Source organism: Oncorhynchus kisutch, linkage group LG16 (genome assembly GCF_002021735.2).
Source record: "Oncorhynchus kisutch isolate 150728-3 linkage group LG16, Okis_V2, whole genome shotgun sequence".
Lineage (NCBI taxonomy): Eukaryota > Metazoa > Chordata > Actinopteri > Salmoniformes > Salmonidae > Oncorhynchus > Oncorhynchus kisutch.
Genome location: NC_034189.2, coordinates 50,364,660 through 50,384,986, shown reverse-complemented (window position 1 = coordinate 50,384,986; position 20,327 = coordinate 50,364,660). Strand labels below are relative to the sequence as shown.

At 44.0% G+C, this 20,327-nt stretch overlaps 1 protein-coding gene across 2 annotated transcripts in view; it reads left to right on the top strand.

Moving 5' to 3' along the window:
- LOC109906800 (lysine-specific demethylase 6A) overlaps positions 1–20,327 on the top strand; it is a 49,764-nt gene that overhangs the window by 6,279 nt on the left and 23,158 nt on the right. For both annotated transcript variants that reach the window (XM_031792850.1, XM_031792849.1), the window contains exons 3-11: positions 5,831–5,939; positions 7,077–7,126; positions 11,185–11,243; positions 12,252–12,372; positions 12,993–13,047; positions 17,606–17,640; positions 18,236–18,329; positions 18,456–18,681; positions 19,636–19,855. In XM_031792850.1, coding sequence (XP_031648710.1) covers positions 5,831–5,939; positions 7,077–7,126; positions 11,185–11,243; positions 12,252–12,372; positions 12,993–13,047; positions 17,606–17,640; positions 18,236–18,329; positions 18,456–18,681; positions 19,636–19,855 — 969 coding nt within the window. The remainder of the gene's footprint in view (positions 1–5,830; positions 5,940–7,076; positions 7,127–11,184; positions 11,244–12,251; positions 12,373–12,992; positions 13,048–17,605; positions 17,641–18,235; positions 18,330–18,455; positions 18,682–19,635; positions 19,856–20,327) is intronic.

The following is a 20,327-nucleotide window of genomic DNA, read 5'->3' as shown; positions in this document are numbered from 1 at the left end:
ACGTTTGAAACGCTATTAGCGCACACCCCGCTAACTAGCTAGCCATTTCACATCGGTTACACCAGCCTAATCTCGGGAGTTGGTAGGCTTGAAGTCCTAAACAGCGCAATACTTGAAGCACAGTGACAAGATGCTGGCAGAACGCACAAAAGTGCTGTTTGAATGAATGCTTACGGGCCTGCTGGTGCCTACCACCGCTCAGTCAGACTGCTCTATCAAATCATAGACTTAATTATAACATAATAACATAGAAATACGAGCCGTAGGTCATTAATATGGTCGAATCCGGAAACTATCATCTCAAAAACAAGACGTTTATTCTTTCAGTGATACAGAACCATTCGGGTGGCATCCATAAGTCTAAATTTTCCTGTTACATTGCACAACCTTCAATGTTATGTCAATATTGCGTAAAATTCTGGCAAATTAGGCGGCCCAAATTGTTGCATATACACTGACTGCGTGCAATGAATGCAAGAGACGTGACACAATTTCACCTGGTTAATATTTCCTGCTAACCTGGATTTCTTTTAGCAAAATATGCAGGTTAAAAAATATATACTTCTGTGTATTGATTTTTAAGAAAGGCGTTGATGTTTATGGTTAGGTACAGTCGTGCAACGATTGTGCTTTTTTCACAAATACGCTTTTGTTAAATCATCCCCCGTTTGGTGAAATTTGCTGTCTTTGTTAGAAATAAATATCTTCACAGAGTTCGCAACGAGCCAGGTTAACAGGCTATATTAACTAAATATGCAGGTTTAAAAATATATATATACTTGTGTATTGATTTATAAGAGTTCCCAACTGCCTCTGGAAGCAACGTCAACAAAATAAATGTCTGTTGGGAGCTTGAGGAAATGGGTTTCCGTGGCTGAGCAGCCGTACACAAGCCTAAGCTCACCGTGCACAATGCCAAGTATCGGCTGGAGTGGTGTGAAACTCTCCACCATAGGACACTGCAGCAGTGGAGACGCGTTCTCTGGAGTGATGAATCACGCTTCACCATCTGGCAGTCCGGTTGACGAATGGGTTTGGCAGATGCCAGGAGAACGCTTATTGTCCGACTGCATAGTGCCAACTGTAAAGTTTGGTGGAGAAGAATAAAGGTCTGAGGCTATTTTTCATTGTTCAGGCTACATATGCACGCACTGAACAAAAATATAAACGCAACATGTAAGATGAACTCAAATACACACAAAAAGCTTATTTCTTTCATTTTGTGGACAAATTTATTTCCATCACTGTTAGTGAGCATTTCTCCTTTGTCAATATAATCTATCCACCTGACAGGTGTGGCATAATCAAGAAGCTGATTTAAACTGCATGATCAGGTTCAACCTGTGCTGGGGACCATAAAAGGCCATTCTAAAATGATGTGCAGTTTTGTCAACACAATGCCACAGATATCTGCAATTGGCATGCTGACTGCAGGAATGTCCACCAGAGCTGTTGCCAGAGAATTTTAATGTTAATCTCTCTAACATAAGCTGCCTCCAACGTTGTTTTAGAGAACTTGGCAGTATGTCCAACCGGCCTCACAACTGCAGACCACGTGTAACCACGCCAGCCCTGGACCTCCTCATCCGGCTCCTCTTGACCTGTGGGATCATCTGAGACCAGCCACCCAGACAGCTAATGAAACTGGGTTTGCACAAACTGTCAGAAACCGTCTCAGGGATGCTCATCTGTGTGCTCATCGTCCTCACCAGGGTCTTGATCTGACTGCAGTTTGGAGTCTTAACAGACTTCAGCGGGCAAATGCTCACCTATGATGGCTACTGGCACACTGGAGAAGTGTGATATTCTCTGATTAATCCAGATTTCAACTGTACCGGGCATATGGCGTCGTGTGGGTGAGTGGTTTGCTGATGTCAATGTTGTGAACTGAGTGCCCAATGGTGGTGTCTGGTATGGGCAGGCATAAGCTACCGACAACAAGCACAATTGTGTTTTTATCGATGGGCTTTTTGAATGCACAGATACCATAATGAGATCCTGAGGCCTTTGTCGTGCCATTCATCTGTCACCATCAGCTTGTTTCAGCATGATGATGCATGTCCCCATGTTGCAAGGATCTGTCCACAATTCCTGGAATCTGAAAATGTCCCAGTGCTTCCATGGCCTGCATACTCACCAGACAATGTCATCTATTGAGTGTGTTGGAGATGCTCTGGATCGACCTGTACGACATTGTGTTCCAGATCCTACCAATATTCTGCAACTTTGCACAGCTATTGAAGAGGAGTGGGACAACAGGCCACAATCAACAGCCTGATCAACTCTATGCAGAGGAGATGTCACGCTGCATGAGGCAAATGGTGGTCACACCAGATACTGACTGGTTTTCTGTTCCATGCCCATCTATTTCTTTATCTGTGACCTGCAGATGCATGTCTGTATTCCCAGTCATGTGAAATCGAAACGAGCAGTTCATGCTTGAAAACCCACAAGTCAGAGTTAACGCAGTTGTACATGGAAGAGTGGGCTGAAATTTCTTCACGGCGACATGAGACAGATCAATAACTACAGGAAGTGCTTGGTCGGAGTCATTGCAGCTAAAGGTGCCACAACCAGTTATTGTGTCTAAGGGGGCAATTAATTTTTCACACAGGCATTGGGTGTTGCATAATATGAAGTATGTGTGGAGTTAATCTATTAGGTTTTGATCTGACCACATTCAGTATAATTTATTTTGATGCAAAAGTAGAGCCCTTCAGAAAGGGGTAAATACCTTTTTCACTGTGTGATTCGTTGTGCCTTGTGTGATTAGCTACCAGCTATGGCACAAAACGACACTGACCACAGCAACTGCAGCATTTATTGTATCTATAAATGTGTTCATGCTTGACTTTGAACGTTTTTTTATTCGCCAATGCCGAGTGAAATGCTTGTACTGTAGAGCCCTGACCACTTGCCAATATGGCTTGTGAAATAGACATCTTACCTGCCAATGCCAAAATCTACCTGCATTTGGCGGGGTCAATTTTAGGTTCTGGAACGTACCCCTTTTTGTTTTGCCATATGCAGTACAACAGACTTTTACGCACGTCTCTCGTCTGGTCTGCATAACACACAGGATGTAACCAAATGACTGGTCCCACAGAGGGAACTCCTTTTGTAATGGAGTTAGTTGCTGTACGCAGATAGTATTCCTACGTTAGGTTCTGTTCTTCCCCAGCCCATTCCATGCCTTCTGAGTGATCTAACACACCACAGTATTGCCCACTAACCCTCAACGTTGATGAATTTTGAGAAGGCCAAGGGCATATGTGAGTCTCTTCACTCACTAGTGTTATTTGTTCACTGTCATAGCACAAACTCCCCTGAACTTGGTAGTCCAGGTGAGTTACAAGTGGACGTTCTATCCACCTCACCCTCCCCAAACACACACGGACACGCACGTTGCAGAGACCAATACCTAATGCTGTCATCGAGTTAATCATTGGCTGGTCATTATCAACGTTCTTTAAGTGTTTGATTTGCAAACAGTTTTGAATCGGTCTTGTTCAAACATACCTTTTTTTTCTCTCTCTCGCTTGGTGAGTGACTGATCTAAGAGCCACCCAGATATAGGGCCTAACTGTGAGTTACACCAGAATTGCCAACAGTGAATTAAACATGAAAAAAGCTAAGCGGATCTCTTCGGCAAGAGTCGTTCCACTTGTGAGTGTTTGGCTAATATGCACTTACATTTAAACTTCCGACTTCAACTGTATGTGGCTAAGGTGTATGTAAACTCAGTTTTTCACAATTCATGACATTTAATCCTAGTAAAAATTCCCTGTCTTAGGTCAGTTAGGATCACCACCTTATTTTAAGAATGTGATATGTCAGAATGACTGATTTTATTTCAGCTTTTATTTCTTTCATCACATTCCCAGTGGGTCAGAAGTTTACATACTCAATTAGTAATTGGTAGCATTGCCTTTCAATTGTTTCACTTGGGTCAAACATTTCGGGTAGCATTCCACAAGCTTCCCACAATAAGTTGGGTGAATTTTGGCCCATTCCTCCTGACAGGGCTGGTGTAACTCAGTCAGGTTTGTTGGCCTCCTTGCTCGCACATGCTTTTTCAGTTCTGCCCACAAATGTTGTATAAGATTGAGGTCAGGGCTTTGTGATGGCCCTCCAATACATTGACTTTGTTGTCCTTTTGCCACAACTTTGGAAGTATGCTTGGTGTCATTGTCCATTTTGGAAGAACCATTTGCGACCAAGCTTTAACTTCCTGACTGATGTCTTGAGATGTTGCTTCAATATATCCACACAATTTTCCAACCTCATGATGCCATCTATTTTGTGAAGTGCAGCAAAGCACCCCCACAACATAATGCCGCCACCCCATGCTTCAAGGTTGGAATGGTGTCCTTCGGCTTGCAAGCCTCCCCCTTTTTCCTCCAAACATAATGATGGTCATTATGGCCAAACAGTTCTATTTTTGTTTCATCAGACCAGAGGACATTTCTCCAAGAAGTACCATCTTTGTCCCCATGCGCAGTTGCAAACTGTAGTCTTGTCTTTTTTATGTCGGTTTTGGAGCATTGGCTTTGCAGAGCGGCCTTTCAGGTTATGTCGATATAGGACTCGTTTTATTGTGGATATAGATACTGTTGTACTTGTTTCCTCCAGCATCTCCACAAGGTCCTTTGCTGTTGTTCTGGGATTGATTTTCACTTTTTGCACCAAAGCACGTTCATCTCTGGGAGACAGAACACGTGTCCTTCCTGAGTGGTATTACTGCTGCATGGTCCCATGGTGTTTATACTCGCATACTACTGTTTGTACAGATGAATGTGGTACCTTCAGGCGTTTGGAAATTGCTCCCAAGGATGAACCAGGCTTGTGGAGGTCTACAAATATTTTTCTGAGTTCTTGGCTGATTCCTTTTGATTTTCCAATGATGTCAAGCAAAGAGGCACTGAGTTTGAAGGTAAGCCTTGAAAAACATCCACAGGTACACTTCCAATTGACTCAAATGATGTCAATTAGCCTATGAGAAGCTTCTAAAGCCATGACATTTTCTGGAATTTTCCAAGCTGTTTAAAGGCACAGTCAACTTAGTGTATGTAAACTTCTGACCCACTGGAATTGTGATACAGTGAGTTTAAGTGAAACAATCGGTCTGTAAACAATTGTTGGAAACATTACTTGTGTCATGCACAAAGTAGATGTCCTAACTGATTTGCCAAAGCTATATTTTGTTAACAAGACATTTGTGGAGTGGTTGAAAAAGAGTTTTAATGACTCCAACCTAAGTGTATGTAAACTTCCCACTTCAACTGTAAGTGTGTGTGTGTGTGTGTGTGACTGACTATCTGAAGGAATGTTCTGGTGCATTTCTTAGTTGCTGTTTGTGTATATTTAGTGATTGTGCTATGTTTCATAAGCCATGTCCTCAGAGAGCTGTTACTGAGAGTGCAAGGTAACACTGTTTATGGGTTTCTAGAGTTCAGCAGTAGTCCTCCAGGAGTGGGTGTGTTTAATATGTGTGATTAGGCCTCAGGCAGAGCCATCCCTGTGAGTGATGCGCATCTCGCTGTGTTTTTTTTATTTTCCAGTGGAAGAAGTCCAAATCAAAACATGGTCCAACACACACAATGAATGGAAATCCATACCATCACTCCCATTTATATGGACATTGATAACTGATTGAAAATATATATATAGTGTACTACTTTTGACCAGGGCATATGAGGCTCTGGTTAAGGTTAGTGTGCTATGTAGGGACTAGAGGGCCGTTTGTGACTCATCCCATGTGAGACTACCTGGTAAGAGACACTGCTGTCTGTGTTCATGCTGAGTATCTTCTTGCTTTATTTGTCCCCAGGCTGTTCGTTCCTACGATTCTCTCATCTTGAAGGCTGAAGGAAAAGTGGAGCCAGAGTTATTCTGCCAGCTAGGCCACTTCAACCTCCTCCTGGAGGAGTACGCTAAAGGTGAGTTGACGCCCCTCTTGCGCTCTCCCCCCTCGCTCGCTCCCCCCCCCCCCCCCCCCCCCGTATGGACATTGTTTTGCGAACATTAAGTCAACATTTCTACATGCTGTGTGGCATTATTCAAGTGTGTTAACTTCTGTGCAGCATCAGCGGGGAGCTAACATGATGCCCTCCAGACTCCCAGTGCAGCTTAAAGTCAAGTGGAGCAGGCAGGGTGCTTTCACACTTTAATAAGGTGGACATCGGCTGCACTGATAGACTGTTGAACCGTGAGACACATGTGACAGAAGTACCAACGGTAACAAAAATGATAGTCCCGAACCATTTTTCATGTTGTAGTATTGGAAAACGTCCAGAGGTTTCAGTAGAGCGTGCAACACCTGTGTCTACTCTGGTCTTGGCACATGGGCTCCAGCTAACAGCTGGCAGAGTGCAGGTAGGCTAGTCTACCCAATAAGATTACTGTGAGAATATTTGTCAAACGGCAGTCAAGCATCTATCAAAACCCCTTGAAATGTATTGTATCAGAAGATCACCGTGCACTTTCAGCACAATGTGAAGTTCATCTGGAGTTCACACTAGGCACAGATGTCTATTCCACATTGGTTCAATGTCGTTTCATTGAAATGCTGTGGAAATAACATTGAGTCAACCGGTGTGTGCCCAGTGGGTTATTTCATCTGTAGCCTAATAAACTGCATGGTTTCTCAAGTCATAGTGGGAGGACCAAGCACCATATCATCGCATGACTCCCAAGTTTACTTCCATATGAATGTTATTAAAATCAGTATTTGTGCATAAAGGCATTTCCACCAGCATTTCTCGCATAATTAATTTTAGAGAAACAAAAAGATCCCACCTTGTCGAAAGAACAAGTTATCTATCCATATTTATAAAATTGAATTGTGCATAAAAACAGTATGGTAACATGGTGTCTGTCACACTCTATTTCCCTTTTATTTGTTATTTTTACCTAGTCCCCCTACCTGGGTTAAAAATGTAATTAAACTTAATTTCAGTTAGATGTAGTTGACCCCAACTTGACATTGCTGAAAACAAAGCTGGTCTTATAGCAAAATTAGTTGCTGTTAACCTTTTGGTATGTCTGGTATTTAATATCCCTCTTCTTTCTCACAGCATTATCAGCATACCAGAGGTACTACAGCTTACAGTCCGACTACTGGAAGGTGAGAAAATACTACTGACGGACACACTCTGAAAGCTTCTGCGTGCTTTGGTTTCGGCTGGCGCCTATTCAAACTGAACAAATGTGCTCACAAACTCCCTTAACCTCTCTGGTCAGTCTTCCCAGCCTGGTGCAGGTCTACAATTTTGTTTCTGGTGTCCTTTGACAGTTCTTTGGTCTTGGCCATAGTGTAGTTTGGAGTGTGACTGTTTGAGGTTGTGGACAGGTGTCTTTTATACTGATAACAAGTTCAAACAGGTGCCATTAATACAGGTAACGAGTGGAGGACAGAGGAGCCTCTTAACCTCTTGGAGCTCCCCCCTACTTTGTGCAATTTCCACCTGAAGACATACCCAAATCTAACAGCCTGTAGCTCAGGCACAGAACCAAGGATATGCATATTATTGGTACCATTTGAAAGAAAACACTCTGAAGTTTATAAATGTGAATTGAATGTCGGAGAATAACACAATAGATCTGGTTTAGATAATACAATGGAAAAAATCATGTTTCTTTTTATTGTTTTATCATCTTTAAAATAAACAAGGGAGGATGATGGGGACAATTTCAGTGAAATATAAGAGGGCAACAGTACTTGTGCAAAGTTTCTGAATGATAACTTCCAAAATAAGTGTGCTACATGACATTTATCATGAAGTCACCCAGGTGTCCCATACAAGTAACCCAAGTGGCCAAATTGGTGAAGGTATACATTTTGAAACAAGTAACTATAAAATATCAAGCAACCCCCCCCAAAAAATATATATAATTAATGATAAAAATATATGGGAAAAAATGTATATATATATATATATTTACAAAATAACATGGGTAGCTGTTTACACACTTTCAATATTTGGAAGACTCTCAGTCCTCTATCAAATCAAATGTATTTATATAGCCCCAGCCTAAAACCCCAAACAGCAAGCAATGCAGGTGTCGAAGCACAGTGGCTAGGAAAACTCCCTAGAAAGGCAAAAACCTAGGAAGAAACCTAGAGAGGAACCAGGCTATGAGGGGTGGCCAGTCCTCTTCTGGCTGTGCCGGGTGGGGATCACAGTGGTTGTAGAGGGTGCAACAGGACAGCACCTTGTGTAAAAATGAACAGTTTAGGGTTCCATAGCCGCAGAACCTGGAACAGTAGCAAGTCCGGGTGGACTGGGGACAGCAAGGAGTCATCATGGCAGGTAGTCCTGAAGCATGGTCCAAGGGCTCAGGTCTGGAGCAGCAGCACGGCCAGGTGGACTGGGGACAGCAAGGAGTCATCATGGCAGGTAGTCCTGAAGCATGGTCCAAGAGCTCAGGTCTGGAGCAGCAGCACGGCCAGGTGGACTGGGGACAGCAAGGAGTCATCATGGCAGGTAGTCCTGAAGCATGGTCCAAGGGCTCAGGTCTGGAGCAGCAGCACGGCCAGGTGGACTGGGGACAGCAAGGAGTCATCATGGCAGGTAGTCCTGAAGCATGGTCCAAGGGCTCAGGTCTGGAGCAGCAGCACGGCCAGGTGGACTGGGGACAGCAAGGAGTCATCATGGCAGGTAGTCCTGAAGAATGGTCCAAGGGCTCAGGTCCTCCGAGAGAAAGGAGAGAGAGAGAGCAGACTTAAATTCACACAAGACACCCAATAAGACAGGAAAAGTACTCCAGACATACTGACACTAGCCCCCACCAACTTTGCCAAAACTCTAGACAATATTCTACTGCTGATGCCAGATGCCATAGAAGTCTCTTTCTGATGTAAAGCAGAGGGTCACTGAGCATGTGGTGCATGTGATGGGACACTTTATCCTTCAAACAACACAGCAACGCCTCCATGCTGTGCCCTTTTGGCCCTTAGGCACATCCATGTCTGCACAAATATATTTGGGCAGAAGGGACAGGGCTTGGTGCAGTGGTGCTGTAGCCAGCAAGCTCCTTGATGCTCCCTCTTATGTAGACTGATTGAAGGAAGCATGTTGGCTGTGTTGAGATGTATGGGTTTGCATTCTACATATATTCTATATATATATATATATATATATACTCACGCAGGCATAGGCTATGGTCGTTCTCATACAAACAAACAGACCCTCACTCACAATGACTAGCTAACGTGTACTTTACCCATTTCATTACATCTTTTATATATTGTAAAAACAATCACAAATAATATAAAATATTAATTTCAAACAACGACATTAGCATGAGAGCAACTTACCAGTCCAAAACAATGTCCTCTCCGTTCAAAAAATATGCCTCAGTTTCAGAGTCTTCAAAAAGCAGATCTGTCTCACTTTCACGATGAATTTCCTCAAAAATTGTTTGTACATTCGTATATCTAGTCTTAGAATTAGCTTTCCTTGACTTATTCGCCATGATGTTGGATAAATAAACAGCTGAAGATGCAAGTCACCGAAATACTGCTGTGTGTAATAAGCTTTGCTCCTTCACAGTTGAATTGGCGATGGCGAAAGAACGGTCCTTACCCCAGCGTTCAATGGAAAGGTTTCTCTTACAACAAAGAATCATGGGATATTGCCGTTTACCTCTGCTCATTGGCTATCTACCCAGCTAGATTTCAAGACGATCAGTGGTCATTCGGTTAAAAGACAGTCAATCAACGAGACAGTGGTCATATAATTGGTGCACAATGGGCTCGTCACTTGTCTTCCAATCGTTTTTTCCGGGTCAATACTTCCCGCAAAATGACCCATCAGGTTTGGTTGTGTTACAAACAAACAGTTGATTGCAAGGAAACCAAACATGACTGGATAAAGTCAGGGAAAGTCTGTCTATTTTACGTTGGATGTTACGTCGAAAATTGAATGACACGAAATTCAACGAGATAAAAGCGTTCACAAAATGTTTTCGGCTATAAAAAATGGATATAACCGAACAAAAGACCATTCATTGTGTAACAATGAGCCTTGGGATTGCAACCAGAGCAAGATATTCAAAGGTAAACGATTTATTTCAATGCAATCTGATTTTGTTACGCAAGTGCTGGCTGAATAAGTAGTTTGATATGGGGGTCTGTGCTCAGATAATCGCAGCGTATTCTTTCGCCATAAATACTTTTTTTTAAATCTCACAACGCAGTTGGAGTAGTAAGATTATAGGCTTTCAAACCATGTGAGACACTTGTATTTTCATGAATGTTTAATATGACTATATGTAGCGATCGGTGCGCAGAGAGGTTAAAGAAGTTACAGGTCTGTGAGAGCCAGAAATCTTGCTTGTTTGTAGGTGACCAAATACTTATTTTCCACCATAATTTGCAAATAAATTCATAAAAAATCCTACAATGTGATTTTCTGGATTTTATTTTTTTCATTTTGTCTGTTGAAGTGTACCTATGATGAAAATTACAGGCCTCTCTCATATTTTTAAGTGGGAGAACTTGCACAATTGGTGGCTGACTAAATACTTTTTTGCCCCACTGTATATGAACGAACTGTTCCCAACAGTTTCTGATGGGGAAGCATGCGGACACCTTTACTCACACACGCTCACGCTCTTATCTGTGGAGCTCTTATAGTACTAATGTCTCCATTCTACTTCTACTGCAGATTATATTCTGCTCATGTTCATCCTCAACCTACCAAGGTTAACCCATTCACATCGCACCGGCCGACCAGACACAGGAAGTGTGTGTGGTTATGATTCAGGGGTTTGTCTGGAGGCACGCTGTGGGTTGTGGCTTTCAGATTAGACTCATTCTCTGCCGTTTTCTGTTTCAGTCGAGAAATCGGTGGTGAGATGTGAGCATTTGGTAGGCCTACATGGTGATTCCATTTGAGCGTCGGCCAGCAGAGACGATCCCCAAAAGGCATCTGTAGTGCTGTAACCAGTCATTGCACAAAGAAAGACTTCTATTGCTTGTGGTTAAAATGAATGGTCCATAACTAATGACTACAGATTAAGACGGATGCCTTATAGAGTGGGTTTCTGGAAGGGCTCCTATACAGATGACATGTCTGGTCTGCTGCCATTTTGAAAGCGTTGTTTTTGTCTAGGCGTGTGTGTGTGTGGCCTGTAACTAATTAGTCTTAATGGTGCTCTGTGTGCATCTGCTTCTTCCAGAATGCTGCCTTCCTATATGGCCTGGGCATGGTCTACTTCCATTACAACGCCTTTCAGTGGTGAGTAGCTGTCGTGTACAACCTAAGTATGGAGGACTAGATTATGATGGTGTTACAACAGTTATAATGTGCGTGTGGAAAAATGTGTATGGTTGCCATGGTGATGCCATCACCAGTTGCTTCCCACATGGCACCTTATTTCATTTACTAGTGCACTAGTTTTGACCATGGCCCTGGTGGACAGTAGCTCATAATGTAATGAATAGGGATCCAGTTGTGAAAAATCCCAGAAGATCTCGTTTTTAAATTTAAAAGAATACATTTTACCCCCTTTTCTCCCCAATTTCGTGGTATCCAATTGTTAGTAGTTTACTATCTTGTCTCATCGTTACAACTCCCGTATGGGCTCAGGAGAGACTAAGGTTGAAAGCCACGCTTCCTCCGAAACACAACCCAACCGAGCCGCACTGCTTCTTAACACAGTGTGCATCCAACCCGGAAGCCAGCCGCACCAATGTGTCGGAGGAAACACCTGGCGACCTGGTTAGCATGCACTGCGCCCGCCACAGGAGTCGATGAGACAAGGATATCCCTAACGGCCAAACCCTCCCTAACCTGGACAGCGCTAGGCCAATTGTGCGTCGCCCCATGGACCTCCCGGTCGCGGCCGGCTGCGACAGAGCCTGGGCTCGAACCCAGAGTCTCTGGTGATTAAGACCACTGCGCCACCAGGGAGGCCCCCGAAGAGCTCCAGTTTTAATCATGTTGTGAAGAAACCAGGAAGAGCTCCAGTTTTAATCACGCTGTGAAGAAACCAGGAAGATCTCCAGTTTTAATCACGCTGTGAAGAAACCAGGAAGATCTCCAGTTTTAATCACGCTGCGAAGATCTTCAGTTTTATTCATGTGATATTCTCTCCTCTGGAGTGCTGTGGTCTCTGTTCAATACTGCAGCGCTGACTCTTCTCTTTCATCTTCTGAGTGGCGTCTCCCATTTCTAACTTGGAATATACTTATATCCACTCACTCCCTCACTCTGTGTCTGTCTCTATCTCCTCTCCTCCCCCAGGGCGATTAAAGCTTTCCAAGAGGTGCTCTACATCGACCCCAGTTTCTCACGAGCCAAGGAGATCCACCTGCGACTCGGCCTCATGTTTAAGGTCAACACCGACTACGAGTCAAGCCTAAAGGTACTCTGCCTGCCTCTCTCCTCCACTAGTGGAGCCACCACAACATTTCCCACAGGACATCCAGGGATGAACATTAGTGTAGAATTCATCTTTTTATTTTTATAGGTTGGCACCTTACTCTATTGATCAGGGATGGGCCACCAAAAATCTGAACTCATTATGGGGTTCTCAGTGGCTCGTGGGTCTGTGTACCCACATCCATACCCACACATGCAGCCAGGCCTTTTGGGGGATCCTACGCACAAAGTAGTTAATTTCATGCAATTCTACTCATTTTGCCATGGGGTGGAAAGAAATGTTTAGCATTTTTTTATATTTGAGTGAGACTAACAAAATCAATGGGGGACTGTAAAGAGGACTTGCACAGTGTGCAATCTCCATCAGTTGCCCACTCCCTTGTTCGTTCTCTCCTGCTCTCTAATTGCAGTGCAGAAAGTGAGCAAGGGGAGAGGCAGCTTGCTGAAGAATTGATTTCCTTGTGTCTGACAGTCAGGGAAAGGGAGTGTCTCAGTGCATGGGGATTCATGTACAGGAATGACCTTTTGCATTGTTCTTTTGTTTCTGTGTATTTCTTGTCCTTCAGTGGATGTTAATGCCTTGATATTCTGTTCTGTCGACAGCATTTCCAGCTGGCTTTGATTGACTCCAACCCCTGCACTTTGTCCAAAGCTGAAAGTAAGTAGTGTGAATAAAGCTAATTCGGTAATGCAAGTTTACTTTTTTAAATATGCATGTTGATGTTCATTTGAGATTTAACTACAGAAATGTACTAGACAAATTGGCCAACTATGTTGATTGATAGTAGGGATGGGCATGCGTAATGGAGTACTCAAACTGATGTCTAAAAAATATATATATATTTTGCAACTCCACAAGTTGAGATACAGTGAGGGTGAAAAAAGTATTTGATCCCCTGCTGATTTTGTACATTTGCCCACTGACAAAGAAATGATCAGTCTATCATTTTAATGGTAGGTTTATTTGAACAGTGAGAGACAGAATAACAACAAAATTATCCAGAAAAACGCATGTCAAAAATGTAAAGAATTGATTTGCATTTTAATGAGGGAAATAAGTATTTGACCCCTCTGCAAAACATGACTTAGTACTTGGTGGCAAAACCCTTGTTGGCAATGACAGAGGTCAGACGTTTCTTGTAGTTGGCTACCAGGTTTGCATACATCTCAGGAGGGATTTTGTCCCACTCCTCTTTGCAGATCTTCTCCAAGTCATTAAGGTTTCGAGGCTGACGTTTGGCAACTCAAACCTTCAGCTCCCTCCACAGATGTTCTAATACAGTCTGGAGACTGGCTAGGCCACTCCAGGACCTTAATGTGCTTCTTCTTGAGCCACTCCTTTGTTGCCTTGGCCGTGTGTTTTGGGTCATTGTCATGCTGGAATACCCATCCACGACCCATTTTCAATGCCCTGGCTGAGGGAAGGAGGTTCTCACCCAAGATTTGACGGTACACGGCCCCGTCCATCGTCCCTTTGATGCGGTGAAGTTGTCCTGTCTCCTTAGCAGAAAAACACCCCCAAAGCATAATGTTTCCACCTCCATGTTTGACGGTGGGGGTGGTGTTCTTGGGGTCATAGGCACCGTTCCTCCTCCTCCAAACACGGCAAGTTGAGTTGATGCCAAATAGCTCCATTTTGGTCTCATCTGACCAAAACACTTTCACCCAGTTGTCCTCTGAATCATTCAGATGTTCATTGGCAAACTTCAGACAGGCATGTATATGTGCTTTCTTGAGCAGGGGGAACTTGCGGGCGCTGCAGGATTTCAGTTCTTCATGGCGTAGTGTGTTACCAATTGTTTTCTTGGCGACTGGTCCCAGCTGTCTTGAGATCATTGACAAGATCCTCCCGTGTAGTTCTGGGCTGATTACTCACCGTTATCATGATAATTTTTTATTTTACCTTTTATTTAACCAGGCAAGTCAGTTAAGGACAAATTCTTATTTTCAATGACTGCCTAGGAACAGTGGGTTAACTGCCTGTTCAGGGGAAGAACGACAGATTTGTACCTTGTCAGCTCGGGGATTTGAACTTGCAACCTTTCGGTTACTAGTCCAACACTCTAACCACTAGGCTACCCTGCCGCCCCAAGGTGAGATCTTGCATGGAGCCCCAGGCCGAGGTAGATTTACAGTTATTTTGTGTTTCTTCCATTTGCGAATAATCGCACCAACTGTTGTCACCTTCTCACCAATCTGCTTGGCGATGGTCTTGTAGCCCATTCCAGCCTTGTGTAGGTCTACAATCTTGTCCCTGACATCCTTGGAGAGCTCTTTGGTCTTGGCCATGGTGGAGCATTTGGAATCTGATTGATTGCTTCTGTGGACAGGTCTTTTATACAGGTAACAAGCTGAGATTGGGAGCACTCTGTGTGCTCCTAATCTCAGCTCGTTACCTGTATAAAATACACCTGGGAGCCAGAAATCTTTCTGATTGAGAGGAGATTTCCCTCATTAAAATGCAAATCAATTTATGACATGTTTTTCTGGATTTTTTTGTTGCTATTCTGTCACTGTTCAAATAAACCTACCATTAAAATTATAGACTGGTCATTTCTTTCAGTGGGCAAATGTACAAAATCAGCAGGGTATCAAATACTTTTTTCCCTCACTGTGTGTGTATGTATGTATGTATGTATGTATGTATGTATGTATGTATGTATGTATGTATGTATGTATACTGCAAATCTATATTGTGAAATGTTTGTCTTGAAGACCACATTCATTTGCTTTGACTCTAGTGTTCCATTTGAACATGTGCATTTGCAGGACACAGCAAAAATAAACCAAGCCAAGCATCACAGTTCTGCTCGTTAAATTCCCTTTCCCCTACATGTCTCTCACTCAATTGCGTACCGACTGCTTCCTCTACACATGCATTCTTTGTGCGCCTACAGAAATAAATGCCTATTAAAAACACAGTCCATTCAGAAAGTATTCAAACCCCTTGACTTTCACATTTTGTTACGTTACAGCCTTATTCTAAAATGGATTAAATAAAACATTCTTATCTACACACACTACCCAATAATGACAAAGTGAAAACTCTGACAGAGTTCAAGAGTTCCTCTATGGAGATGGAGGAACCTTTCAAAAGGACAACCATCTCTGCAGCACTCTACCAATAAGGCCTTTATGGTAGAGTGGCCAGACGGAAACCACTCCTCAGTAAAAGGCACATGACAGCCCGCTTGGAGTTTGCCAAAAGGCACCTAAATGACTCTGACCATGAGAAACAAGATTATCTGGTCTGATGAAACCAAGCTTGAACTATTTGGCCTGAATGCCAAGTGTCACGTTTAGAAGAAACCTGGTACCATCCATACAGAGAAGCATGGTGGTGGCAGCATCATCCTGTGGGGATGTTTTTCAGTGGCAGGGCCTGGGAGACAAGTCAGGATTGAAGGAAAGAGGAACGGAGCAAAGTACAGAAAGATCCTTGACGAAAACCTGCTCCAGAGTGCTCAGGACCTAAGAATGGCCCCAAGCACACAGCCAAGACAACGCAGGAGTGCTGGCTTTTGTGGCTCGACCGGACCAGGTTATGTGTTGTGAAGCTAGCTTCAATAAGGATTAGGCACAATAGTGGATGGTATAATTATGCCCTACTTTTATTTCGAAAGCTAACCTCAAGGTCCACTATTGTGGCTAATCCTTATTGTGGCTAGCTTCAAATAGCCACAATAATAAAATAAGAACTGTCTTTTAAGACTCAAACTGCAGTTCCTAAGCCTTCCACTAGATGTCAAGTCTTTAGAAATTGTTTCAGGCTTGTATTCTGAAAAATGAGGGAGTTAAAGCAGTCTGAATGAGTGGACCCTGCTGTGTCAGAGCTTTTTCATGCATGCGACCAGAGTGCCTTTCTTGTTTACCTTTTATATTGACGACGTTATTGTCCGGTTGAAATATTATAGATTATTTAGGCTAAAAACAACCTGAGGATTGAATATAAACATCGTTTGACGTGTTTCTATGAACCTTGCGGATACAATTTGGATTTTTTTGTCTGCCTGTTGTGACTGCGTTTGAGCCTGGGGATCACTGAAGAAAATGCGCAAACAAAACGGAGGTTTTCGGCTATGAAAGGGACTTTATCGAACAAAAGGAATATTTATTGAATAAATGAATGTCTTCTGAGTGCCACCATATGAAGATCATCAAAGGTAAGGGATTAATTTTATCTCTATTTCTGACTTGTGTAACTCTTCTACTTGCCTGGTTACTGTTTGTAATGATTTGTCTGCTGGGTTATGTTCTCAAATAATCGTACGGTATGCTTTCGCCGTGAAGCATTTTTTAAATCTGACCGTGGTTGGATTCACAAGACGTTAATCTTTAAACCAATGTAAAATAGTTGTACCTTTTTCAGAATTTTTTAAATTAGTATTTCTGTATTTGAATATGGCGCTCTGCAATCTCACTGGATGTTGGCCAGGTGGGCGTCCCACATACCCTAGAGAGGTTAACAGCCTTGTTCAGGGGCGGAACGACAGATTTTTACCTTGTCAGCTCGGGGATTCGGTCTTGCAACCTTTTGGTTACTAGTCCAACGCTCTAACCACTTGACTACCTGCCGCCATGTGACGTGTAGGCCAGTGACAACACATCTCAATTTAATCTATTTTAAATTTGGGCTGTAATGCAACACAATGTGGAAAAAGTAAAGGGGTGTGAATACTTTCAGAAGGCACTGTAGCTAACCCAACAACTGTAACAATCTATTTGATCAGAGTGAAAGGAGGTGGCGTGGTAGGGTTTATCTAGCATACAGAAAACATTACACTGCATGATATTATTTCATTCGGCTTTCTCCCCCTCTACTGGCTCCTATCGCCTGGAACCTGTTACCTAGGAGACCCCTATACCCGTCCCGCTGGAGTGTTTCCAATCAGGCACAGGGACAAACACACACATCCTCCCTCTTTCTCTCTCTCACACGCGTCCTTTCTATCTCTGTTACACACATCCTCTCTCGGTCTTTCTCTCACACACGGGCACATCAAGGGCAGTCTCACCTCTGTGTATCAGTCTCGTTGGGCTCATTCACTCTGCTCAGAGACACACAGTACTGCTCTACAGACAAGTCAACCTGCTGCCACCGGAGGAGACTAGCAGCTCATCTGTTCAACACAGTGGATTAACTGCAATCATTTCTGTTTTACTGGAATTTTTCTCAAGTAGCCAACAATTTGTATTTTTTTCTTTCTCTTCCTCAGTTCAGTTCCACATTGCCCATTTGTATGAGATTCAGGTAAGCCTTGTCCTTTTCCTCTCATCTCATTGAATTGTGTTTGTACTGTAGCTACGTGCTTTCCTTTTCAATAAGTATTCAACAACGTTGTTCAAGAATAAGTTACACTTACCCTAAAATATTAACTATACAACTTCTATGCTAGCTAGCGTTTTATCAGCTAGGCTAATTGATCCGAGAGAGCCTTGTGTTGTGATCAAATGACCACGCATCATAGAAAATGGATGGGTTTCCCTCTCGGCCAGTTCCGTGTGGTTGCCATGGTAACAGGAGTCCCTATCTCTCTCGTATGCCCGTGTGATTCGTCTTTCACACTGCTTTGGCTTATGCAGCAGCTCTTAATAATCGGACCATGTTGACTGACTGACTGCAGTAGCACCACAGGAGTGCAGAGCTGTGGGTCAGTCAGTGTTCTGCTGTGTCAGTAGGACGTTGCTGCAGCAGAGTCATTACATCCAGCAGTCTGTTGGGAGTAAAATGTCTCGGTGCAGGCTAGGGACACTGCTTAATCTGTCAAATATGGCACGTTATTCTCACCCTCCCTTTTTTCCCTCTCGTTCTCCTTCCCTCGCTCTCGTTCTCCCGTTTTCTGCAGAAGAGATACCGGGCTGCCAAGGAGGCGTACGAGACCCTTCTGCAGACGGAGAATCTCCCAGCACAGGTGAAGGCCACTACCCTGCAGCAGCTAGGTAAGACCACACACAGCTGATGAAAGAAAGACTGGGTCTGGCACTGAATAAATGGATGGATGAGATGATGGCTAGTGATGGGAAGGTTGACCTATTGTTCTGTGTTCTCCCCTCCCCCTCTACTAGGCTGGATGCACCACACGGTGGAGCAGCTAGGAGACCGAGCCAACAAGGACAGCTATGCCATCCAGTGTCTGCAGAAATCACTGGAGGCAGACCCCAACTCGGGACAGTCCTGGTACTTCCTGGGCAGGTGCTACTCCAGTATTGGCAAGGTCCAGGATGCGTTCGTCTCCTACAGGCAGTCCATAGACAAATCAGAAGCCAGTGCAGACACTTGGTGTTCAATAGGGTACGCATTAGACCGTACTTCTTCTCTCTCGATCCATCTTTGTTTTGCTCTGCTATCAGGCCCCCACTCACCATCCCATATCTCTCCCTCTGTCATTCTGTCTGTCAACCTTTCCACTCCACTCTCTCTTTAACCCTTTCCACTCCACTCTCTTTAACCCTTTCCACTCCACTCTCTCTTTAACCCTTTCCACTCCACTCTCTCTTTAACCCTTTCCACTCCACTCTCTCTTTAACCCTTTCCACTCCACTCTCTCTTTAACCCTTTCCACTCCACTCTCTCTTTAACCCTTTCCACTCCACTCTCTCTTTAACCCTTTCCACTCCACTCTCTCTTTAACCCTTTCCACTCCACTCTCTCTTTAACCCTTTCCACTCCCTCTCTTAACCCTTTCCACTCCACTCTCTCTTTAACCCTTTCCACTCCACTCTCTCTTTAACCCTTTCCACCCCACTCTCTCTTTAACCCTTTCCACTCTACTCTCTCTTTAACCCTTTCCACCCCACTCTCTCTTTAACCCTTTCCACCCCACTCTCTCTTTAACCCTTTCCACTCCACTCTCTCTTTAACCCTTTCCACTCCACTCTCTCTTTAACCCTTTCCACTCCACTCTCTCTTTAACCCTTTCCACCCCACTCTCTCTTTAACCCTTTCCACTCCACCCTCTCTTTAACCCTTTCCACCCCCACTCTCTCTTTAACCCTTTCCACTCCTCTCTCTTTAACCCTTTCCACTCCACCCTCTCTTTAACCCTTTCCACCCCTTACTACTGTGTCCTCTACTCTTTTTATGTATTTAACCCTCTACCACTCTCCGCTCTGTCCTCTCTACCCCTCTTTTTCTATATTTAACCTCTCCACCCCTCTTTCTCCGCCTCTTTTTCAATATTCAACCCTCTCCCCACCCCTTTTTCTCCCTGTCCCCCTCTCCTCAATCATTTCCTCTCTCCATTAGTGTTCTGTACCAGCAACAGAACCAGCCCATGGATGCTCTGCAGGCGTACATCTGTGCAGTGCAGCTGGACCACGGCCACGCGGCTGCCTGGATGGACCTGGGCACGCTCTATGAGTCCTGCAGCCAGCCGCATGACGCCATCAAGTGCTACATCAACGCCATGCGCAGCAAGGCCTGCTCCAACGCCACCGCGCTCACACAACGCATCAAATGCCTGCAGGTGAGGAGAGGGGGAGAGACTCGGGAGGGAGGTGTTCAGTCCCAAATCAACCCCTAGCTCCCTACCGCTTAGATGGTTAGGGGAGGGGATACTCCTGAGTTCACTGACCACTGGTTGGGTGCTTCTTTTTTTCACCTGTTGGAGATCTGAAAGAATTTGGACAGGTGTCAGCAAAGTGGGAATGGATTAATCTAGCCCTCTTGTTGACTAGGTTGAGTTATCACCATGTTTGCTCCCATCCTTTCAGAACTAAAATGGGTGTTCATTGGCTAAGAGTTGATTGGACTGGGTGGGAGAGGTCTGAAGACCCACTTTGAATCCCACTGCTGGAGAGACCTATGATCTGAGCTGCTGGGCTACTCAAACTTGACTATTCTGAACAACAGATTGTGGAAACCATTTTCTGAATACCAGAAAGCAAATCTGTGTGTGTTCACAGTGGAACCTGGCTCCTCCAGTCCCATACCCCATG